Raw genomic sequence first — 26,280 nt, forward strand, 5'->3', positions numbered from 1 at the left:
AATAATCTATTATAAACCGGAAGGGTTGATGAATTACGCTGTGACAATAATTAAAAGGCACAGATAAACATGTATGGTGCCGTATAAATATTAGTTACAACACAGAATTTATGCACTGAAAAATCCTTATCTTTTATGTCTTATGTAATTTTAGATAGAAACATAGCAGAACTCACTTTAAATTATCGATATCACGGTAAAAATGTAAAATGAAATTGTAGACCACAACTTGGCTTCCCTGTCTGATTGTATACACTCGCAGTACTGCCAACATTATTTCCATTGCTTATTTGTACTTGTACTTTAAACCTATGCATTGGAAGTATTGTAATTCTAAATTTATTGGCAATTTTTGATGCGGAATAACGTATTAAAGCGCTTCTTGATTCGTGAGTATGAAAAATACGGCACATACAACTTTAATGCTTAGGTAATCATTATAATGTAGCGGAAATGGACTGGGTCGATAATTACATTTTTTGTAGTGACTGGATAGAGCATACGACTAGTATTCAGAGGTTCCGGGTTGGAACCATGGCCTGGCCGCTACTTTTACAAAATTGGCCAGCTTGTAAACCTCTGTTCCAAACATTGGCAGTATGCTTAGCAGGGGATATGCGAACTTGGGAGTTGTTGTGTTTTTAGGGAGAAAGGAGGAGGGAGGAATATAGTGGAATAAGGCTGGGTCGATCATCGGTGACCAGATAGCTCAATCGGAAGAGTATCCGACTAGTGTGCGGAGGTCCTGGATTCGAACCTCGGTCTGGCAGCTACATTTTTTTTTCTTATTACAAAAAAAATACAATTTTCAATTCTGAAAAGTTTAATTAATTAAACACTAATACATTCCGGCCCATTTGTACCCACAGATCATTAACAGCACGGGTTTAACTTATTGCAGGTCAATTCACAACGCGCATATTACTTAAATACAAATACGTTCATTCACTCGATAACGTTTGATAGAAAAAACAGAAGTTATCTCAGTTAATGGCTGACAATCTACGTAGAACTGTTCACAATAAATGCTCTGATCAAGAGGGTGTCATTTTTTATGTAGTTTGAATTGTCCAGAATTCCTAGAGGCAGAAACTCCATATATCCGAATCCTTTATGATTCCTTGGAGTAACGGGTTTCTGAAAAGCAGCCAGGTGAGGCTTGGAAACAAGGGTTTCAATGACGTGATGTCTTTGCTCACAAATTGGATTCTGGTCAAGTACCGTAAGAACAATACGACCGCTGAAAGGCCATTCTAGAATGTCATCATACTCTCCCTGCATGAAGTGAATGAATACAGAGAGATGCGTTCCTCTCGCACTGTCCACGCCGTTCAGATTAACACGTATGCACAACTTATATCCGTAGAAGCTGGAATAGAATGGAGGACTATGAATTGCTGTGGTGTCCCCATGCTCAGCTTCCCGTCGGAACTTAGAATAGTTTTTTATCTTCCAGAGGTATGTACCGTTACACGTTCTTCCTTCTATATCTGCCAGTGTACTTTCCAAAGCTTTAACCTTTGATCTTAGATCTCTATTAGTCCGTTCAAGAGTGTCATTTTTCTGTTGAATTTCAACTAAAGATTGTTCGTGTCGAGCCAGACTCTCGTCCTGCGTTGCGTTCTGACATTTTAGTGACTGGAATTCAAAATCCTGGTGGAAAGGTAATCTTGGAGCACCTTCAAGGTCCACTCCTGGTATGTGATTAGACGTCATGCTGACAGTAGACATGGCTTGAGTTCTAGCGCTAATCGCTCGGTCGTCGTCTCGTCGCCCAATCGCTTCACCTGATCTGCTTGTAGAAGAGTCGGACGATGCGTGACTCAGCATATTATCCGTACTGAACTGCTGTCTTAGCCGGTGGGGACGCTGAGGAGGTTGCGGTCCCAACTGAGGGCCCAACGCCATGCTTGTTTGTAGCAAACCCGAAAGTACGTTTAGAGAATTCTCGCCTTCTTCCCCTTGGCCACCTTGATTGGAGGTTTGCCCTGAGGTGTCGTTTAAATTAGGTTTTAACTGGAGTAGACGGACAAGCGAAACGATGGTTGTACACATCTGCTGCATGTGGTCCTGCTGGCAGTGCTGCATGTGTTTCGCCATTGCCTGTCTTTCAACCTTCAACCAAAATGTAATTAAATGAGTAACTATGCGCAAAATCAATTCGCAAAATAAACCGTTAAAACGATAAACGATAACATTCGATATTATATATCTAAACACTTATTATTTTTCTTGCAGCCATATCGTCTGCTTGACCAGAGTAATGTGACTTTATCGGTCACCATAGGATATAAAGCAACCATTTCATCAAGATATTAGTTATCATACCGTGAACTGCTTCTGAAGATCATCTTTAGAACGAAATTAACTAAGGTTAAAACGAAGTTATTTTGTACCCTCGGCTCAGTTGTTATAAAGTGATAATTTCAACCAAGAAATTATAAAATTATCAATTTCACATTTGCTGCTAAACCTATGCTTATATCTCCGATATTGGCAAATAGGTAAGCAATGTCATGCATCATAATTATAGAAAAAAAATTGTAATTTTTTTTTATTAAACTATGATTAGCGTAATCTTCTTTTGAACTTCTAGGCCCTGGTAAATGTCAACCTTAATTTTTATGTCTATAAAGTACTGATCAAGCCAGTCAAAATACTTAAGTCAAGTTACCCTAGTTTTTACACATTGTTGTACAGTTATTTGATTTCGCGGAGACAATTGTTTGTACATTATCATTTTTCAATATTAAGCCTAACAGGTAATTTTTCATAAATTATTTCCCCCTTTTTTTGTTGGCATATATATGTGATATTCATAAACGGTACTCATCAACAATAATTGGGGTTTAATCGTGTATATATATGTCTAATTAACACAAAAATAATAACAATAGATATTGTTTTTGGTGTCTGCAACATGGTGTCAATGCTGTTTTAAAGGATGCAATCATTTTTTTTTAAATATTTTTATCTTGAAGTAAAATTAAGAGCTCAAGCTTTACAATTGTTGTAATGGTGTAAAGTAACTTTTACTTTTCCTTTTATAAATGAAGAAAAAAATACTAAATTGTCTGCTCCTTTCCTATTTTTAAGAGAGAAAAAATACCATTGGTCGGCAGTGCAGCATCTTTAGACCGTCGTGATTACAGCAACTACACAGTAATACCACAGAAACATATATACATAGAGATTGGCAACTTCGCCATTTTCACGATCGGCAGATGTACCTCTGTATGTCCCTAGGGGCTTTTAGATAAACTCTTAAATAGTTAAATACAGCAGAATAACTTTGATATGTTATAAAAGTTAAGTAATTTTCAGATGGTTTGAGTACGATTTTGGAAAGAAAAAATAATATTTTAACTTATATATTAATAAAACAAAATGCACTTCCGGTTTTGAATGCATAATTTTCGAAAAACCAGGTAAAGTTGCTTATTTTCATACTTTCAAAAATCATATTAGATAACATAAATTGGGAAAACTGATCACATCAAACCATGATATAATGTTTAAACTTTGTGATGATGCAAAAATATCATGTTTAAAAGAATACACTTAAAAGTAGTTAGCCAAGGGAAAATGCCTATAAACCGGAGGTCCCTCTGCCTGTCAACATAGACAAAGAAGGAGTTTCCAATCTCTATGTATATATGTTTCTGAATACCATAAGTAAATTTTGTAATTTTTAAGATTACTTACCGTTTCCTTACAACCTAGCTCTCTAAAATCACAGTCAATAACTGCCTTTGGGCAATCGTTGCTCAGGTGTCTCTGAAGCTGCAAAAAAAGTTAAATAAAATTAAAACTGTTACCTTAAAAAAAGAAAATTCACACAAAATAAGGCTATGTTATTAAACAATAAACTCTAACCCTACCCCATTGACGTTTTGCATTATCAAATCAACTTGCTCCCTTCACAATACAGTATTAATTATCAGGATTTATTGCAGTGTTTTTATAACGGAGTAGGACAAAAACGCCTTATTGTAATGCATTGTTCAATATGACAAGAAAAGATAAGATTTCCGCATTGCTGGTTTTGAGTTTGTAACCGTTAGACCACAACTAAATTTGAGACAATAGGGAGCATTACGTTTCAAAAGAATTATCAAATTACGCAATCAACGTTTTTTTCACCTTTGGTCAGGTATAATCGGGCAATTTTTATTGGACGAAATTCTAATTACTAGATTTAACTAACTCATTTGTTATTCTTTGTTAAATTACACTATAATATCTTTTAGAGCGTTTAAAATTCCTGATTAACCTTAACCATGGTTGGAAGAAATAGGATATTAAAATTTCATCGCTATCGCATTCAATGTGACTTTGAACTGATTTATCAAAAAGGCGATTAGGGCAATTCCACTTCATCTAAAACTTGATAATGTTAAAATGATTTTTATTCAAGTTTTGCTCCATTTATTGTCTTTCTTTAATGGCAAAACAAACAATAATTATTTATATAATTATAATTAAATATAATTAATAAATGCTGTCCAACAATATAGGACACTAATGTATCCTTCCAGATGAAATATATTCTGCCGATTCATATCATTAGTTGCTCATTACATTCCGTAGGGATACGTAAGTTAACATAATTCATTCATATCAATTTGGCGATCTCATATTTTCCTAGTCTTTGAATCTTCCAAATATTTATCTTTCATAAAAATGCACATAAAATCAAAATTAACGTCACTTTCTTAAGACAAATCTATAAAATCGTAAAGGAATCTTGAGCTAGCATTTTATGTATGTGATTTTTTCATATTGCAATTATTTGCAATTATTTTAATTCTTTTATCTTTCGTTTCAATTTAATGATCTGCTATCAAATTTTGAATGGTGATCGATATTTTTGATAAACACGTGCACATGGAGATTGAAAACTATTTAGAGAATTGATAAAACAAAAGTTATATTAATTGTTGTTAAGTCCTAATAAACCAATGTGAGCTAACTATTTTTCACTTTTTCACGACGACTTAATATAGAGATCCAGTCATATGGTTCTACTGTACCAATACTTGCCTCATTTTTGCGTAGATTGATATTCGCGATTTTGATAAGAATGTGGAATATGAGAAATTAAATCGCACGCAAACAGCAATAAGTTGTAAGTAGCTTTATAGTATACACATACCAACGTATAAATCTTTATCAAAACAAAGCATACCTGTTCTCGAATCAATCCATCGTTTCCACAAAATTGGCATTCTACGTTCGCCAACGGACATATATCCACATGATTCTAAAACAAAGAGAAGTTTTCTGTTTTTCATCGAAATCACTAGTCGCTAAAGATAGGTACATGTAGGAAAAGCTGCAAATTACGATCTTAATAGATAAAATTATAGCAATCATATTTCAGAGCAATATGTATGGCGCGAGTATTGCTAAAATATATACCTTTCTTATTAGCAGTGTCTCCTAGAAAAGTCTTAATTATCAATAACTAATTTTTCCTCTTTTTTTTAGTTGCTTGATTGAGCTTTAAGGTCCTATTAGCAGCTGATTTCATGTAAGGACAGCCTCTCCTGTAAGCATTTGTTGCGTGTGTGAATGTATGTATATTTTGAAAGGCTGCGGCATTAAACAAAACAGTCCATACCTGTAAATATTCTGCCTGTAATTCGGTATGGCAGGTCGGGCACTTCACTGTCCTTAAATGACAAACGTCCTCTAAATGATTGTTTAGGTCTTTTCTAAGCAAAATATGGCTACATCGATTTGGACAGGGGACACACGCAAATTCACAAATTTCCAGGTGTTTCTAAAATCAAAACAAACCAACACATTTGAATAAAATCGAAATAATACACATATATACTTATTAAAAAACACATACAGCATTTAACCAAATCAATTTTTATAAATATCTAGAATAATCCTATCATTGCCCAACGTATTTGGCAACAGTCTAACAAACATGCATTCACCAAACTGTTTATTTTTGTACATATATTGCACAACAGCAAAGAGATTAAAAGCTGAAACATTGTATCATTTTTAAAACGCTAGTGTGTAACTGTATATTCATGAAAAACCTAGCAATGTGAAAATACAATGTATTCAAAGATAGGCTGTAGCGTAAATGCGCTAAGTTGAGATTTTTCGAAAACATACTTCACTTTTTTGTACTTTTCATAGATTGTACAAGATTTGCAGGATTTTATTTCACAAAACTTGAAACCCAAACTATTTAAAAAATAATGAATACAAAATCATTGATAAATAACAATTACAATTCATTTTTATCAAATTTGCGTTAAGAAAATTTAAGCGTAAATGCGTGGAAATCAATCTTTAAACAAATGCATAATCATTCTTCAACGGTCATACAGTCAAAATGAATACCAGAGGGATATCCAGGTTCATCAATACTGATATTTACTTTTTCATCCCTGAAAAGACCTTTGAACGCTTCTAAAGACAAAGCTGGACGAGTTTACTTAAAGAATATAGGGTTCAGTACCTGAAGCTGCTTCAGAACCACCTGCGTATCACAGCCTTCCTTGTGATTGGGACATTTAACTAATAAAGCTAGGATTTCTCGTTTGGCAAAGTTGTCAGGGAAGATTTGGCCTTCACCCAAAGGGGCATTATCAACTGGACACCGTGGTTCTGCCTCCGTCTCCCTAGCAACAAACAGCGGTAAACATGTGTTTGATTTCAGGGCATCCATTAGGATCAAAATCTCATCATGTACGTAAAATGACACTTCGTTGGGCATTTAAACAGTCGTACAAACATTTAACACAACGTTCATTGAATCTTTCGAAAGGCGATATTCACTTCCGGAATGTAAAATATCATCTTTCTCATGTGAACAACCTGCAAAAATGTTATCCAACTGATTCTCCAGAATTTAAAAAAGCGACCTTCATTAAGAGCGATATCTTTAACATAAATGTGATCACGTGCAAATTATAGTGTTGTCTCACTGAAACAGTGGTATCAATATCGCATGATTTTTTTTGTATACGGGCGGTTGGCAAACCGGAGTTAAGTTTTACTTCCGCCATACTGAAAGCTTATTTCAGCAGCTAACTAATACATTATCAATATAAGATTTTTTGTATACTGGCGATTGGCAAACCGGAGTTCTACTTCCACCATATCATACTGAATGCTAAATTCAATAGCAAATTGGTACACAATCAGTATGGCTCCAGTTTTAAATTAGCAGGTTTCATACCACATGTCAAAACCATATTTTATAAATGTAAAAAAGAAGAGATGTCATGAAAGAAACAGTCATCGCTTCTTCCTTAGTATTTTCTTTGATAATTTCTCATTGTCAGGATAAAAACAAGAGGCCCAAAGGGCCTTAACGGTCATCTGACTACCTTGACAATAGTAAAATTAATTATATATGGTGTCACTTTGTCAGGATCATGTCAGGATCATTTTCAATTTCTTTCAACAAATTTTATTTCAAACAAGAGGCCCAAGGGCCTTTAAATATAGGAAATTAATTAGACATAGTGTCATGGTAGTCATCTTCGATTTGGGATCAACCAGAGATGTAACAATACTTTGTCTGGACCATGTCAGGATCATTTCATGCAAGTTTCAGCCAAATCCCTTCGGTAGAACTTGAGAATAAGTTCAAAATGTGTTTTCAAGATGGCGGCTGTGACGGCCATCTTGGATTTCGGATTGACCCGAAAAATAACAACACTTTGTTGGGACCATGTCAGGATCATTTCATGCAAGTTTCAGCGAAATTGCACCGGTAGAACTTGAGAAGAAGTTCAAAATGTGTTTTCAAGATGGAGACTGTGGCTGCCATCTTGGATTTCAGATCGACCCAAAAAAAAACAACACTTTGTCGGGACCATGTCAGGATCATTTCATGCAAGTTTCAGCCAAATCCCACTGGAAGAACTTGAGAAGAAGTTCAAAATGTGTTTTCAAGATGGCGGCTGTGGTGGCCATCTTTGATTTCGGATCGACCCGAAAAATAACAACACTTTGTCGGGACCATGTCAGGATCATTTCATGCAAGTTTCAGCCAAATCCCACTGGTAGAACTTGAGAAGAAGTTCAAAATGTGTTTTCAAGATGGCGGCTGTGGTGGCCATCTTGGATTTTTGTTCGTCCCAAAAAATAACAACACTTTGTCGGGACCATGTCAGGATCATTTCATGCAAGTTTCAGCCAAATCGCACTAGTAGAACTTGAGAAGAAGTTCTAAATGTGTTTTCAAGATGGCGCCTGTGGCGGCCATCTTGGATTTCGGATCGACCCGAAAAATAACAACACTTTGTCGGGACCATAACAGGATCATTTCATGCAATTTTTAGCCAAATCGCACTGGTAGAACTTGAGAAGAAGTTTAAAATGTGTTTTCAAGATGGCGGCTGTGGCGGCCATCTTGGATTTCGGATCGACCCGAAAAATAACAACACTTTGTCGGGACCATGTCAGGATCATTTCATGCAAGTTTCAGCCAAATCGCACCGGTAGAACTTGAGAAGAAGTTCAAAATGTGTTTTCAAGATGGCGCCTGTGGCGGCCATCTTGGATTTCGGATCGACCCGAAAAATAACAACACTTTGTCGGGACCATGTCAGGATCATTTCATGCAAGTTTCAGCCAAATCGCACCGGTAGAACTTGAGAAGAAGTTTAAAATGTGTTTTCAAGATGGCGGCTGTGGCGGCCATCTTGGATTTCAGATCGACCCGAAAAATAACAACACTTTGTCGGGACCATCTCAGGATCATTTCAGGTAAGTTTCAGCTCAATCCCACTGGTCAAACTTGAGAAGAAGTTCAAAATGTGAAAAGTTAACGCACGGCGGACGGCGCACGGCGCACGGCGGACGGCGCACGGCGCACGGCGGACGGCGCACGACGACGGACGAAACATGATGACTATAGGTCATCCTGACCCTTCGGGTCAGATGACCTAAAAATTAAGGCACCCTTAATGTTTCGCAAAGTAATGAATACATTTTCTAGAAAAAGCAGTCATTTTCGCAGTAAATATATTTTCGCGATTTTCGCAGACATCGCTTTGATCCGCGTTATATGGAGAACAGATAAATCGACATACCCTAAATACCATATCACGAAATTTGACACCGTTGAAATTTATCTGTTTTATTTTACTCACGAAAATAGCCGGTTATGCAGTATCAGTAGCTGAGCCTAGCAGGAGGTAACAGTTGTAAGATAACGTGTTAAATACTTGCTATCATGTACATATTTTTTTTTACAAATTCTACCCCAGGTAGATATTTTTAAAGAATCCAACCAGGAAGAAACGTAGTAATGGCTGTCCTACAATGTGGACCAGGAAGTCGCGAATGTTGCCAAAGATTTGTAATCATAGATAATACTGCTATCTATATCTATTTCTCTAACAGGCACAATATTTTAAAAATTGTAAATCTGGTTAGGTTTGTCATAGCTGTAAGGCACTGAATTTTTATGAAATTTGTCTATTTTTGTATGAAATTTCGTTGTTTCGTATGAAATTTGTTTGTCTTATATGATATTTATCTGTTTTGTTTTAAGTATATCGGCTATGTAAAAAATGTGTTTTTTTTGTTGGTTTGTTTTGTTTGAAATGTGTTTGTTTTGTATTCTTTGTGAACGTCTGGTAACTTTATTTATGTAAATAGTCATTTGAGAAGAACCACATTCAGTTGGTGGAGGAATTCATTTTATAACATGTCCGAATTTCATATCGAACGCACGACCCTGAGGTAATGAGCTAGCGGTAAAATAGCATATCAAACCATTCGGTCACTGCCGTTTATTATGGGTACATGGCTCGCGGTACATACCCGATAATGTAAAACAATCCTCCTCCATGACTGCAATACGTGGTTGAATGTAAGACTTATCCCACAAGGTTGGTGTGTGCAGATGTAGCTTAAAATTTAAACTGTCATTAATAGTAGAATGTGTAAGGATGGGAGGCTATGGTATGCATGGTTTGACCTTGCGGGAACTGTGATATAATAATGTTTGTATGTTTTGGGAGGATGTAGTATGTTCCTGTTATGTCTTCTTATGATAGTATGTTTTTAGGAGGCTGTGGTATGATAGTGTTGTCTCATTAAGACAGTATGTTTTGGGAGGCTGTGGTATGTTCATGTTGTGTCTCCTTATGATAGTGTGTTTTGGGAGGCTGTGGGATATATTTATGTTTTTCTTCTTGTGACAGAGCAAAGTAGCAGATTTTTTTTATACAGATACTCATTTTATCTGAAAGGGCTGTCACCATATCAACTTGTTGATTACGTATATTATACACGATTGTGACCTAATCCATGGTACATTATGCATTTTAACTAAAATAAATATTCCGTCTTTGCATTTTACAGAGATAGCTCCCTTGCGGGTAGGTATTCATTGTGACTTCATTATTTTGTGAGCGCATGGACAATTCACGTCGTTTTCTGCGAAAATTAAGGCGTTACGCTCGCAATTACATGACGTCGCAATCAATACCTACCCGCAAGTGCAGATAACTCTATAATATTCAAAACAGAATAGGTTTTCGTGAGTTATTATTTTCTAACTCAGTCGACATAGAAAATACTCCAGCACACTAACCTGAGCCACCGCTTAATACAGTTTTGACAGAATCGATGTCCACACTCTGTCTGGTAGGGGTCCCGTAGTACTAACAAACATATTGGACAGTCATATTTGTCCTCACGTGGTAGAACGAAATCGTAGTCATAGCCCTCCTCACGGCGTTGATTAAACTGAAATCCAGAACTGCAATCGCTTCCACTTCCGGAGGCCATTTGACCTGATCTGTGCACGTGTGAGAAATGGTTCTGTCGACCCGCTGGGTCACTGTTTTGGTCATAACTGGTATCAGTGTTCACACTAGAAACGCTTTGTGGCCAAGAAATTGCGGTAGATGAATCGTGTTGTTGCCTTTCATGTGTATTATTCCTCTGAACGAACGCATCCATGAATTTCACATCATTCTGAGCAAACGGGAAGCTGGAACTTCTCGCAGTAAACTGGGAAAATTCATCTTTATGGTAGCTGAAATGACGAAGTTGTAACATTACTTTAATTCTTCATGGTTTTTATATACTTAGCTATTACTAATGAATTTTTATAAAAAAAAGTCAAAAATTTCAAAGTTATAATTTTCAATTCATTCAATTGAAGGAAATGTGTTTGATGTACAATAATCAGATGTTACAAGTTTCTCTGTGTTCATCGACTCTGGTATCGTAAAGAAATATTAGAATTTGACCATATATGGCATTAATCTCCTTGCAAATGCCATGTTACTTGTATATTTGTCTTGTGTCAAATCCTTAAGTCTTAAAATCGCAATAAATGTCACATATTTATTTCCGAATTAGCATTTGACGACGAAACAATTTATATTATCTCATAGCAACGTAGGTCATGGTCGAAATGAATCCGAGAAATACTTGGACAAACATATGACATAAATAAAATCAATCCTTACCAACACACATTGTGTCACCAAAGAGAGATAATGCTTAAGCGTTGTTAAACATTCAACTCTGAAACTGAATAATGAACTGTTCCATTCTCAGAACAGGAAGAGTTAAAATGTGTCTTGAGTGTGAAATAGATTAAGAAATATATATATTTCCTTTACTTTCTTCTAAAAATTTAAAGAACTAAAAATGGCTGCGAAGCAAAAGTACTCCTGCCTTCAAATGAAACCAGGGAGAGTCGTATAACTAGAGGGGCGTAAGGCAACACGCCAAGACGGTACAGGGAGGTACAAGCTGGCGTGGGACCCCTTCCCCCATTTTATGACGGGCATAAAATACGTTTGAACTACTTTCAATATACAAGCAACCATTTGTTGACTTTTGTGTTTATCATATGACTAAAAATCGTTTCGAGTATATGTGTATGTATGAGATAGATAAGGCAAAAATAAACCAAATATTGTCTGATGTAATTTAACCAGGAAGTAAAGTCACGGGCCACTGCACAACTCCAATACAGTTCAGAATATGATCAAGGATTACATTTAGAGCGGAATATAATGTTAACAGCTTCTTGGCACTATATTATTTAAAGAACTAGCCAGTTCCAAATAAAATCGTTCTGAGCGCTCTCAATATATCTTTGTCATTGTTTATCGTGAAAGGTTCACCATTGGTGCAAAAACTTTAGGGCTGTCACCATATCAATTTGTTGATTACGTATATTACACACGATTGTGACCTAATCCATGGTACATTACTACATAATGCATTTTAACTAAAATACATATTCCGTCTTTGCATTTTACAGAGATAGCTCCCTTGCGGGTAGGTATTCATTGTGACTTCATTATTTTGTGAGCGCATGCACAATTCACGTCGTTTTCTGCGAAAATTAAGGCGTTACGCTCGCAATTACATGACGTCGCAATCAATACCTACCCGCAAGTACAGATAACTCTATAATATTCAAAACAGAATAGGTTTACATTTAGAGCGGAATATAATGTTAACAGCTTCTTGGCACTATATTATTTAAAGAACTAGCCAGTTCTAAATAAAATCGTTCTGAGCGCTCTCAATATATCTTTGTCATTGTTTATCGTGAAAGGTTCACCATTGGTGCAAAAACTTTAGATCAACCTCAGATTATATGTCCATAAACAAAATCGGCTACGACGCCTAACCTCCCTATATCTGAATATTGTATTGGTACTTTTCACGACTTTCTTAACAGTTATGAAATTTAAGATTTAAGCCGTCTTATCTTTTAATTGCGACTTAATTTCGCATTTTCATGCCTAACAACATTTTTGCAAAGATTTAATTTTGCGGTTTTTCAACTAAAGAATTGTTTTGTACTTAAAGTTACCATTTTTTTCGAGACATTTGACCACATATAGAGAAATACGTTAGTTTACAGTACTGGACATTTCTTCATTTATTTTGACTGCAATGGTGGTTTTGCAGGTAAACAAGTTAAAATGATATACATTTATATAAAGGAAAGGGCGCGGTCACGATAAAGGCGTGATCATAAACATTGTAAATACGCTAAAGCGTTTATACTTTTATGTATTACTGTAAACGTGAATATTTTCGCGAGTGCTCAATTTCGCGATTTGCTTTAATAAAACTTTCACGGTGTTCTTATTTTCGTAATAGATACACTTTTCAGACTTTGAAAGACGAACTTTACACATGTACAAAATATTACGCGCGAGAGGAATTTTCGTGATCAAGCGATCTTTGCGTTAACAGCGAAAATGTCCCCTCGCGTAAATTTACACGGTTACAGTACACTATATATAATCCTCGAACGCTCCTTGAAAGCTAATTCACGCGTACAACATACTGTAAACAACTTTTTTTTGCGGTGACCTTGTTTTGCGCTGACATCCCTAACGACATTTTCGCAGCGATGTAAATTTGCGATTTGAAGTCATATGGCTCTATTGTTTTTTTTATTATAATATTTTCGCGGAGATATTTTTCTCGTGGTTTCTAATATCCCGCGAAAATCTAGCCACACACGAAAATTATTTGGTATACAATAGAATTTTATAAGCACTCTGGGCATTTTATATTTCAATAACGTATACACCATTCGACAATTTAAAATTTAAAACAATCGATGAGTGTTGAAATATCCACCAATTTACCCAACGATTCTAAGCCCTACAATAAGTCATTATCTCCATTGCCGTATGGGGCATTATACAACGGCGTTTCTAATATACACGCAGAAACAATAAGTAAGCTTGCTATAAATACCACGTGCAGATAACCATCTTAATTATGTACTGATTTTATTATTTATTTTTTTTAAATTTTTATTTTATTTTTACTAGTCACAACTGAATAGCGTCTCGTTTAACTTGTTATTTCATACTAGTGACAAAATTCAATTGTCATACTCAAAGAAAAATCTTTAATTTGAATAATTACCAGTATTAACACGTGTACATAGATAATGTTCTGTTAGCTAACACAACGTCACATAGACCAATGGCCGGGTATAATAGTATCGTGGCTGTGGGTATCGATTGTCCGCTAGTACTACATTGTATTCTAACATTATTCTACCTGTAATTCAAATAATAATGACAGGTTTTCAACAATCAACAAGGAAGTTCAACTTACGTTATACAAGCAGGAAGTTTGAAAAAGAATAAAAAAGGTTTTTTGTGTGAAAACAAACATATAAATTTAGATGCATGTCACATGTAGAAAAAATATAGAAGTTGCTTCGCAAACAAGTGCAGGATCAATGTATCACTTTACATGTAAAACATTATGTATCGCGGAAGCGAAACAATGTTCTCTGTCGGACTCCGAAATCAATTGAATCTGCGTATTAAATTTCATAAAATGAATTCATATTTTTTTAGGTTATCGTATAGAAACCAAAACTTGACTGAAAATGTCTATTTTTGGCAGCAGTATCAATTGCCATATTACCTTTCGGTTCCACATTCAATGTCAATAAGTGTTTATAGTTTAACATTGTATTGCAATCAAACCGCCCAACTCTATGACATATACGTATATATTAAAGATGCTTCACCGCCGACAGAGCATAAATGATATAAATCATTTGAGCAATAATTGGTGTTTAATCGTGTACATATATGCCTAATTAACACAAAAAATAATAAAAAATAATTTATTTCACCTTTGGTGCATGCGCAATCAGTACTTCATTCCATATAGGATATAGTGTCACGGAATTTTTTCGGGATGCAATTAATTATTTTTCATATTTTTAACTTGAAGTAAAATTAGAAGTTCAAACTTTTCAATGGTGATAATGGTGTAAAGTAAGTAACTTTTGTAACTGAAGAAAAATACTAAATCGTCTGCTCCTGTTTTTGATAGTGAAAAATACCATTTGTCAGCGGTGGAGCATCTTTAAGGGTGGATATAACGTCAGTGATAGTAATAAAGTATCGAGGATGGACAGGTGGAGATATATATAATTGTCCCCTCTAGTTTCAACAGCAACGTGCAAACAAAACATTCACAAACTACAAAACAAACTACACGGTTTTCACATTGCGTAGAAATTCAAACAACCCTCATTTTCAGCCTTTTACGTTAAAGTCATCGAGAAAAAGCAGTCCAACATCAATAAAAGTAAGCAAGCATAAATCAATCAATTCACCCATTGGCTATGTCCGTAAAACTTGTAATATGATGCGAGAAAATACAATATACAGTGCATTAAACATTGCGAAATACAATGCATGTAAAGCATAACTAAACGCATTGTACAAACATGTAAAACATCTTAGGTAAAACATTATGAAATACTGTACAATGTAAAACATCTATTATTTGACTCAATCCTGCAGAATAGCATTATAAACATGCTTGATGATGTACCCATGTGTTACCACGATTCGCAACGAGGTGACATTAAACATGGTTCACAGCAGAGTAAAAGTAATCATGCATGCTTAGTAAAGTGATATAACAATATTTTAAAGTGAATAGTCGGGCAAAGAAAACCAGTCTAAATGCGTTCATTGGCCTTCCAAAAGTTCTCACATATTAATACGACGGTCAAGTTCTGCTTAGTTTCCCAGTTCTGACCATTAAAGTAAAGAAAAGTTGAAAGCATTGAAAGCGAGGCTGCGTGGAAATGTAACCACGGACATAGTGAGCCGGGAGGACGTTTTAGAATTTCCATACTTTAAATTAATTTCTTCGTACGCAGACAGAATTTGACGAGAGATTTTATTTTTCCATTTCATAAGAAATTATACTGGATACATTCACACCATTTTTACCGACTTTAGCCATCCTTGCCCGACTGTTCACTTTAACATTATATAATATATATATAATATTATATATGATACAACGAATGCAAACAAATGGTTTTTTTACATAATATTGTTTATTCCGGTTCCAAAGTGTTTAGGCTGATGTGAACGAAGCAAATATTGTTAAATCGTTTCGTGGTAAATCCAATGCATTATGTAACAAACAATATATTCAATAGTAATAATTCTGTAATGACAAATTTTAACTTTAGTTATAATAACCAGGCTAAACATCGGACCTATCACCAGCTAAGATCATTGATGGTCTTCCTCTGTGTACAATGCATTGTGTGTATGTGTGATTGTATGGGAGGCTGCGGTATACTGATGTTGTGTCTTCTTGTCATAGAGGAACTCTTGCCCATTTCATACTGCTGTCACGAAAACAATCAAAACTTCAACACACAACGAATATACAGTTAAACCTGTACATAGAGACCACCCAAAGGACAAAGAAAAATGGAAATAGCCATTTGGGACCCAAAGAGAGTGGCCATAGTTACCAGGTGGTCTTTATATAGAGGTAGTCGCTTATACAAGATTTAATACACCATGCTATTCAGTGATATGGATTACAAACAACAAAATAACGAAATTACAGACGGAACAAATCGACAAGGATGTTCTAGTATATCCTGTTCTCGGGTAAAGCACCAATAAGAAGAACGCACAAGCAGGAAATAGAAGTAATAAATAATTATACACGATACTATATTCCGCATGTTTATAACACATACTTCAGGAAGTTACACTGACGCAAAGATTGCATCAATATGTTGCAGAATAAATCGATATGCACCACAACTGCACATTAGCGTATCGACCAAATAGCCTCAAACTGCATCTAATTAACATCATGTGTTGTTTACGTTTTTGCTACTTAGTGAAAATGGCGCAACGAAAACGTGCATGGAATTTGCACTAAACTTTCATATTTGCCATCCTATTAACTTCGTTGAGCTTTTCTTTTTTAATTAAAGCAAACATTTTGCATTTCATTCAATGGAAGCAATTTACATTAAATTTCGGTGCCTGATGAAGTACTACTGACTTTGTTTTGACAACGACAAATACTGCTTTAATACATACGAGTATATGAAAGTGTTGATCATACTACTGCAAACCAACTAATTTTTGCGATAAATTTTGTTCGCGTTTTCTTGTACAATGACTTTTTTCGCGACAATTCACTTTCGACATCAACACTTCTAAGGTTCTACTATAGCTGTATTTGAAACAAATTCGCGGTGCATTATTTTCGAGATTCGTTATTACCTTCGTGATCTATGCGAAATTTATTTTCACTCGAAAACAAGTTTGTTTACAGTATATAGAAATCATTTAATATATGGTCCCAACATACAACCTTAATCTGCGAGAGATGCCATTATTTACTGGCCGTTATATTACACTGTTCAGTGTACATGTACTTAGAGCAGATTTGATTGGTCAGTGATATACTTAGAACAAAATCGATTGGTTGGCTTTACCGTATCTTATCAACTTCCTCAAAGTAATCCACACAAACTGTCAAGATTACAACACTTTACTAAGTTCAATACACATAATATCACTGCATACCAGGTAGTCCATATATAGCTTGTCTTTAATGTAAACACTCACCAGAGCGACACAAGTACTTCACAAACTAAAGCACGTGTATATACTCGGAAATCTTCCCACACCAAAAAAGTTTAAGGACTTTAAAACCCTTGATCGATTTAAAACGGAGATATGATAATTAGCAAGACTATTGTTAATTTTCATGCTCAATGGGTCCATATGATTAGTTTTTAGGTATATTACAACAGTGGTGGACTAGAAACAACAACGTTCTGTAGGCTACTTTATGTTCCGAGATATAAGTTTTTGCTTTATTTCGCTGGAGAGCCCGAAACTGAATTCGAAAATCTCGCAAATAATTGTATAAAAGATATTTATAATGAACGAAATAATGATTGCTAATTTATGTATTCGCAAATACGTTCAAAATAACGAAGAGTAAAGTGGTTAAAAAATGACGCATAACGCGGTAATATCACTCAAGTTCCACGAGATTCAAATTTGATAAGAGAATTAAGCATAGCCACAAACTGAGAATCATATCCTGATTACAAGCACCTAAAGATATAATGGAGAACAAACACAAGAATCCTGTTTTGACAATAGAGTAAAAAAATGAAATGTATGAAACGGACGCCATATGTACAACATGCCATTCAAGATAAGCATACATTTTGTTTGAGAAGATATGAAAGAATATAATACAGTAATGCTGTAACGAGAAAAATGGGCAAACTACACTAATAAATCTTTACTGTAAACCATTTTTCCCGGTAACTTATTTTAGCAGTAACTTATTTTCGTAAAGACCTATTTTTGCGGTAACATATTTTCGTGGTTACCTATTTTTGCGGTAACTTATTTTTGCTGGTAATTTAGCTTCACGGTGACTTTATTTGCGGTAACTTATTTTCGTGGTGACCTATTTTCGCGGTAACCTATTTTCGCGTTTTCATGCATGACGAACTAATATCGCGATTTACACTTTAAAAGCTCTACTGTATTTGTAGCGGAAACGATTTAGCGGCGATTTATTTTCGCGAATTCTGATCATTCGCTAAAATACACTAAATCTGATCACACGCGAAAAATACGTTAGTTCACAGAATAACTAGTTTATCATCAAAATATCATTTCATGAAATCAATACATTAGAACTTAAAAAATATATAGTATCTTAGATAAGTTTTCATTTCAGAAGTTAAAAAAGAAGCAAATCTTAAAACTTTATATGAAATGAACACAAATTTACGATACTTTTTATCACAAAACTACAACCTACATTTCGAAGATATACAACTTCAAAATGTGTTTAAAAAAACAACAGGATATACAGTATTACACTAGTGATATACGCAATTATATTCACGGAATATCAGACGGATTCTGTGATAAAATGTTATGTTTATTCTTTATACACGTATGTCGTCATTTCAGTACTACTTTAAACTATTAATACTACTTACTTGTCCAAGAATAAATATGTGTATCTCACCTCCTTTGTACCTGTTCCTTAATATACAAGTAACATATTTAGTATTTTACCTGCCAATTTATATAAAAGTATTATTTTAGTCCTTACTTATATATAAGTAATATTTTACTTGTTAAATCCTACATAGGTTAACCTACCTGTCCATTTATCCAGCGTTAGTTAACCGATCACACTCGTTCAGTCTCCACGCATTAACTAAGTAGACGATATAACTAACCAGGAAGTAGAAAGAGGGGGAACTACCCAAGTTTTCTGGCTAGCATTCAAGTTCGCAATGTTGACTACACATGTCTATTTTATCAGTTCGTACTTTTGTGACTTTTTAAATTAAACTAAATGTGATTTTTCTTTGTCGATATATATTTTTTCTTCTATGAGTGAATTGTTATAAACGTACTCATACATTAACAAATCTAAATACAATGTAATACCTATTTCATCTGGAGTAAAGCTTTTGGTGTATTTCTATTTTAAGAAATTCGGAAGGTAAATTAAAATTCCAGGTAAGTCTAAATTTTACCAACATTTGTATCCATATATATTTGATTATTGTTCAAATGGAACAGATAAATATCTCATGAACCGGTACCATTCTCGCCGTTTTACGTTGTCTATACCTACATATGTGTGATTTATGTCTTATCAATTAAATTACTTGATGATAACGCGAGTGTCAATTAAGTACTAAAGGCCGGAGTTCCAGGTAATAAACCGTTGTTATATCGTATAGCCTGACAACTGACCCATGTTGTACATGTTGAGTTCCAAATATGTGGTGGCTATTGCAGACGTCTGTTACTATACAGATGTAAGCCTAAACTTATTTACCCCTGGAGGCACATTTAGACTCTTCTTAATCAAAGACTAGACTAGTCCATTATGAAATTTCAGGAAAGAATGAGTTATTATCTAACCCAAACTCACTTGCAACCTTTCCGATGAACTTCGTAACAAATCTTACATTTGCAAGTCATCATATAAAACATGTACTTAATTAAGATAGATTTATCATAGTTTTTGCGAATTTGACCTAGTAAATACATTTTTCTTGGTACAGACTTTTTACCTAGCTGTGCCTGTTATCATTTATTTCGTTATATAATGTATCGAATTCTAACGGATATACGATGTAGTTAAAACAAACAACACGGATATAAGACATGGGTCCAGTTTTAAGAATATGCCTTAACTTTAAGGAATTCCTTAACTTCAAATTCTCCATAGAAAAGCATTACAACATTCAAGAGAAATATCTGAAGTTTAGAAACTTTCCTTAACCTTTGTAATGGTTTCTTCCGATGGAGAATTTTAAGTTTAAGAATTAAGTTAAGGTATGTTCAGGAAACTGGAGCCAGATTTATTATTGGCATCTCGAATGGTCTTTTTCCGCAAACGTTTTCCGTTATGTTGGTAACTTTTGTATTCAAATATATTTATCAAAATGTCAAGCTTCGCCTTTTTCGCATTTAGAAATTTGAAGGGTATCGGTACTTTTTTAACTCCATCGCATTACAAGAAACACTCGCGTCATAAAGCTTTTTACGTGAATCTTAACTCGCAAATGATTACTAAAAGAAATGTATCGCCGTTGGTCAAAGATGTTCCACCGCTGAAAAATGGTATTTTTCTCAATCAAAAACATGAGCATATGAATTAGTATGTTTTTCAGTTACAACAAAAGTTACTTACTTTACACCATGGCCACCATTGAAAAAATTTAGCTTCTAATTTTACTTCAAGAAAAAATATTAGAAATAATAAATTGCGTCCGAAAAAAAATCCGTGGCACTACATGTATGTCCTATATGGAATGAATTACTGATTGCGCATGCACCAAAATCAAAACAAATTATTGTTTGTTATTTTTTTGTGATAATAAGTCATATATATACACGATTAAACATCAATTATTGTTAAAAGATGAGTATCGTTTCTGTCGTCGGTGGAGCATGTTTAATTGTTGGCATCACGTGTAAAAAATTGGCTTATGTTCCATCGTCAGAGATGCATTGACGTAACGTACGTTTACGTAGCGTATAATAAATCAAATGGGTTTAAATGGGTCGTCGCCGATGCTCGCAATTATCTTGAAATCTAATCCGGAATAAATTCCTTAATACAGTTTATTTTTTATCAAACGGCATTGTGTATACAAGAGTAGTTTATCTAATTACCAATAACCTTAGACGTCATTTTTTAAATTTTATATTTCGTTTCTACATCTGAATGCCAAGACGAACCCGTGTAGCTATTTGTTCCCATAGAATCATAAGCCATTACTCAAATGTTATATGTTACGCTATAGCAACACTAACAACTTATTTTCGCGAGAATTTTTATTTTTGCGTTTTCTTGCATATCAGTTGTTTCAGTGTGTTAAAATTTCGCAAGTTAATAGTCATCAACTTGTATTGTTCTAATGAATCCGTATTTGAGGCATTTTCGCAGCAGCTATCGCTAATCTGCGCTATTTCTAATCACCGAGGAATCGCCAAGAATGATAATATACGCGAAAATTAAATCGCACACAAAAATTAGTTGGTTTGCAGTATGACACGAAAGAGTTGCAATGTTTCTTACACAGACAATATTAAATTCCATCTTGAGTTACCTCTCATGATATATAACAACATTCCCGTTTACTTGTATGTTTAGCGACATTTTCAAAACTTTAGGGTTACTTTCGCTGTTGTTATATATGCCACCCTCGACTATGTCATAGCTGAAGGTATTCCTGACAAAACACGGAACTATGGAGACTTCTTGCGAAGACAACGAATCATCCATGTCCAATTCAAAGCCAACATACTGTCCCGTTATCCATTAAACGGCCTCTTCTGTGTGCAATCTTTTGCCTGTTTATGTATTATTTTTTGGGAGGCTTCGGTATATTCATGTTGTGTTTCCCTGTTATAGTGTAAATTTAGCCATTTTTATAGTGTTATCTCATTGAATCATACCACAAAGATATCAAACAAAACACCCGACCCGATTACAATATACTGACAAGTGGTAAACCAGTCGTCCCACTCCTTCATGCCCAGCGACATCAAAGACCATTCAAACTATATTATATCATTTCATACACAAATCGTCATATACATGCATGGCCTTCTGTGTTGCTATGGCACAGTCCAGGGATAGATATATACTCTTGAAGATCGACGATGGGACAAAGAAGGTAATTAAAGCTTATTAAGACAAAGAAAGGTAAGTTTATTGGGACAAAGAAAGGTAATTTTATTAAGACAAAGAAAGATAAGTTTATTGGGACAAAGAAGGTAAATTTATTAAGACAAAGAAAGATAAGTTTATTGGGACAAAGAAGGTAAATTTATTAAGACAAAGAAAGATAAGTTTATTGGGACAAAGAAGGTAAATTTATTAAGACAAAGAAAGGTAAGTTTATTGGGACAAAGAAGGTAAATTTATTAAGACAAAGAAAGGTAAGTTTATTGGGACAAAGAAGGTAAATTTATTAAGACAAAGAAAGGTAAGTTTATTAAATCCATTATGTAAAAGCATCTTGAAATGTTATTGTACCCTCTATTATTATAGACTGTTAATGTGGTGTTGCAGCAGAAAAGCATGTAACAATGAAGGTCAAGGTCATTAATGTTAACAAACTCGGTAGCCTTTCATCTCAGCTTACTGTAAGTCCATTATCTGGTCTCTACACATGTACATCTAAGTTGTCGAAAAAAAGTCGTTTAAAGATTTTAGCCTATTTTATCTCTCTGGTCTTGAATGACAGTCAAGATTATTAATTTGAACACATTTGAGAAATAGAGATTTATCTTAATAATGAGAAATAGAAATTCCTCTTAATGTTGAAAAATAGAGATTTCTTTTAATATTGAAAAATATGATTTTTTTTTCTTATGGATGACAAATCACAGACAAACAGTGGTTTTGAATACCCACCATCTGATGATGGTACAATAAAAATTACCTGTAAAATTCACAATTAAGATAATATGAAATTATCACTTTTTCTGTTAAAGCCACACTACCTTTCCTTTGCCACTTTATTAAATAATCAGTCTTGTTTTACATTCCCATTTTAAGCATCAAACATCTCGAAACATCTCGGAAAGGTAGTGGGCCTTTAAACAAATCCTTTACACTATTAAAATGTAAGAGTATATATTTTCGACTCACTTACCTGAATGACCAATCAATAAATCTTAGATGTTACACTCCAGTATGATGGTGTACCTGAAAAATACAAAAATATTAAACTCAACCATTAATTATGTACAATACCAGGTACCTACTTTCCATTAAAAGCACACAGTCTTTATCATCCAAACTGTATTAAAGGTTAATGTATAAAGAGAGATAACTACAACAATATATGGTAAATAAGATCTCAAATATGCAAATTTGAAATACAATCATTTTTATAAATAACTTGAAATGTTCTTTTACTGTATACATGTATGTAACTGATATTACAGAAACTGGTTCCCAAATTGAAACTTAATCCATGTTTTACTCCTGTAATATTATAATGAAACGTTCCAACTTTAGTTACAGGAGAGTTCAAATGTGTCTTTAGGGGTGAATAAATATAATTACTTAATACCTTATAAAACCATAATAACATGATTTTCAGAAATTCAGCTGAATTGACTACAAAGACAAAACATCAGAAATTAATTACCGATTCCACCCCATAAGTAACCCAATCGCCCCTCCCCCTTTTTAAGGCCTCAATTTCACATATTTTGATTTAATACAAACTGAAACTATAAAAACCGTTTAGGTTTCTTTATTTGATTTCTTTTGTAATTTGATTAATGACTTAATCTGTGCAATAACTTTGTGAAAGATTAGCCGAAGTTGGTCCTATAGGGTGTCCTTTCTTTGTTCAACTTTTTAACCAACCTGGGACCTTATTGTTTTGAGTATGTTCTTTAATTCTATTCGTAGATATCTGTCTAGAGCTCTATACATGTACTTTGGATTTAAGAGAACTGTGTATGACAGATTTTGACCACCTAAATTTCTCAGGGTTTACGTTTAATGTCCTATTAACAACCAGGGTCATGCAAGGACGTGCCAGATCTGTTGGTGGAGGAAAGCCGGAGTGACCAGAGAAAAACCACCGATCAGCGGTCAGTACCTGGCAACTGCGCATGCCCCACATGGGATTCAAACTCGTGACCCAGAGGTGGAGTGCTTGTGGCAATATGTTGAGACATCTTTACCACCGCAGCTCCTCCAAATTTCTCAGAGAAAGTACATACACACATGACTTTTGGTAAAACTTGTGGGTCAACTTTATATGCTCTGTCACATAGGTATATACGTTCAGGTCACTTGTCAATCACACGGACAGTTTACACTTTATTACTCAGTGTACAATAAAACTCTCATAAAATGGTATCATGTATATACTGATGCCTGTATTCTCGGACAAGATGTATTTAACCATTGTGCCATCTGATCATGGAACAGTTGTTACATCATAATTAATACAATGTGTATTGATTAATATTCTAATGTCTAAATTTTAGTTATAAATTGATCTACCATCTTAAGACTTTCAACAACAGGACATCCAGTAGACCCTTGAGAGTATGTTTTTGACTCTCAAAAATTTATTTTTACTCTTTGGCTTCAAGCACCTGTCTACTTGTCATAGGTTTGAAGTTTTTTCTGAGAAATTGTTATTTGACTTCTGAAATACTAAAAATCAAGGGTCAACTGGATGCCCTGAACAGATACTTCATACATTATATTTTCTGAAACATAACTCCTTATACCATATATCATCAAGTATTTCAAATATTAAATGCTTTGTTTAACTTTGTCCATTCTTCTGTGTTTGCCAATATGATTTTATGGAAATTAATGCTTCCAATTTTGAACAGCTAAAGACTAAATCTCTGAATAGTAAATACAAAGTTGTACATGTACATATACATGTACAACCTACCATGTATCAGCAATATTACTACATATATATAGGCAGTGCTCACGATAATTTTTGGAGAGATGGGTAATTATACTCATACTTTTGAAAAGAGACGTGTACAACTCTGACTTGTGTGCTAACTAAAAACTTAACAGAGATATATGTTGTAAAAAGTAATACTAAGATGTCTCGACATATTACTACAAGACTTCCACCTCTTGGTCGCGAGTTCGAATTCAATGTGAGGCAGTTGCCAGGTACTGACCGCTGGTCGATGGTTTTTCTCTGGGTACTCTGGCTTTCCTCCACCAACAAACCTGGCAAATCCTTATATGACTCTGGCTGTTAATAGGATATTATATTACAGTGTAAAGTAACCAATGACATGTTACTGCAGATTCTTCTGGTTTTATTTCTGGATGTAAGCATTCATAATGATACAAATATTTGTTGGGGTAATCAGTACCTGTTCATACAATTTCTAGTGGTAATAGACAGAGTTTAATGATTATAGTCGTCTTAACTGGAGCACTGGTTATAATTATTATAGGGATTTATGTTCACGTAATAGGCCAAATAATCCTACATGTATTGATATAACATCTATGATGATGTCACAATACAAATTGGTGCCTACATGCAAGGCCAAAGGGTAGATAACTCTGTAATATACAAGGGCAGAATGCATAAGCTATTGTTTTCCATGACATGATTATCAACTAAACAAGTCATCTGAATGAAAAGTTTACAAGACAGTGCACAACATGCATATGTGGCGCATGACAACAGATGACGCATGACGGTTATATACCGGGTAGATAGCTCATTATGATACTTCGGGTCAAATGACCTCTTGACCATTCGGGTCAGATGACATAATGAAAACGAAAGTAGTATAATCTTTTAAATTAAGGGCTGCTACTAGAGGTCATATACTATACATGTCAATGAAATGAACCTTTGTCTTTTGGATATGAGATTTGAATGTACTTGTATATGGGTATTCCACATAGTATACATCTTAGTTTATAAACGTCATGACGAATCATTTATAAAGAGGTCCACACCCATTGGAATATGTCTAGATGAATACACGATGTGAATTACCGACGCTATTGGAAATACATATGTGGTGTACACCTTTGGTCGATATGAGATAAGGTCATTTATGATATCAAATAATTTACCACTAATCATCGTTTGAAGGTTGGTATAAACTAGTAAACACACGTGCAGTTTCTGATACCACTGGTGTTCTTCAATGACATCAACGATGACTGGGGTACATGGGAAAATGTGAGTCTACAAGCCAAATGAATTATGAAATAGGCAGAAACTGAATGTGTAGCGAATCAAGCTTATATTCAATATAAAGATATGCTATTTGGTACAAAATGGGTTTTACCTCAGCGAGAAAAAACATCCCAAAAATGCTAACTTCCTGCTCTCTTGGCAAGGGTTGAATCGGACTTCCTGTTTTAGATCGAGACCGACGTCAGCTGACC

General features: G+C 34.6%; 1 protein-coding gene across 2 annotated transcripts; it reads right to left on the minus strand.

Annotated features, from left to right (window-relative positions):
* Positions 1 to 805: 805 nt before the first annotated feature.
* LOC138330167 (TNF receptor-associated factor 6-like) lies at positions 806 to 26,280 on the minus strand. 2 transcript variants are annotated; one of them, XM_069277593.1, is made up of 8 exons: positions 26,181 to 26,280; positions 23,018 to 23,070; positions 10,586 to 11,032; positions 6,488 to 6,650; positions 5,624 to 5,785; positions 5,189 to 5,263; positions 3,706 to 3,783; positions 806 to 2,115 (listed from the first exon to the last, which is right to left on the minus strand). In XM_069277593.1, the coding sequence occupies exons 3-8, from the start codon at positions 10,954 to 10,956 to the stop codon at positions 1,003 to 1,005; spliced, it is 1,962 nt and encodes a 653-aa protein (XP_069133694.1). In that variant the 5' UTR covers positions 10,957 to 11,032; positions 23,018 to 23,070; positions 26,181 to 26,280; the 3' UTR covers positions 806 to 1,002. The 2 variants fall into 2 exon arrangements, with proteins under 2 accessions (XP_069133694.1, XP_069133693.1); XM_069277592.1 differs by lacking the exons at positions 23,018 to 23,070; positions 26,181 to 26,280 and adding an exon at positions 18,990 to 19,303.

This window comes from Argopecten irradians, chromosome 8 (assembly GCF_041381155.1).
Source record: "Argopecten irradians isolate NY chromosome 8, Ai_NY, whole genome shotgun sequence".
Lineage (NCBI taxonomy): Eukaryota > Metazoa > Mollusca > Bivalvia > Pectinida > Pectinidae > Argopecten > Argopecten irradians.

Excerpts from the sequence above, each read along its gene's own strand:
- LOC138330167 (XM_069277592.1), bottom strand. Across the intron at positions 5,264-5,623 it reads TACAGGCAGAATATTTACAG|AATCATGTGGATATATGTCC; the intron begins GTATGGACTGTT and ends TCTTTGTTTTAG. Across the intron at positions 2,116-3,705 it reads AGCTAGGTTGTAAGGAAACG|GTTGAAAGACAGGCAATGGC; the intron begins GTAAGTAATCTT and ends TTTTGGTTGAAG.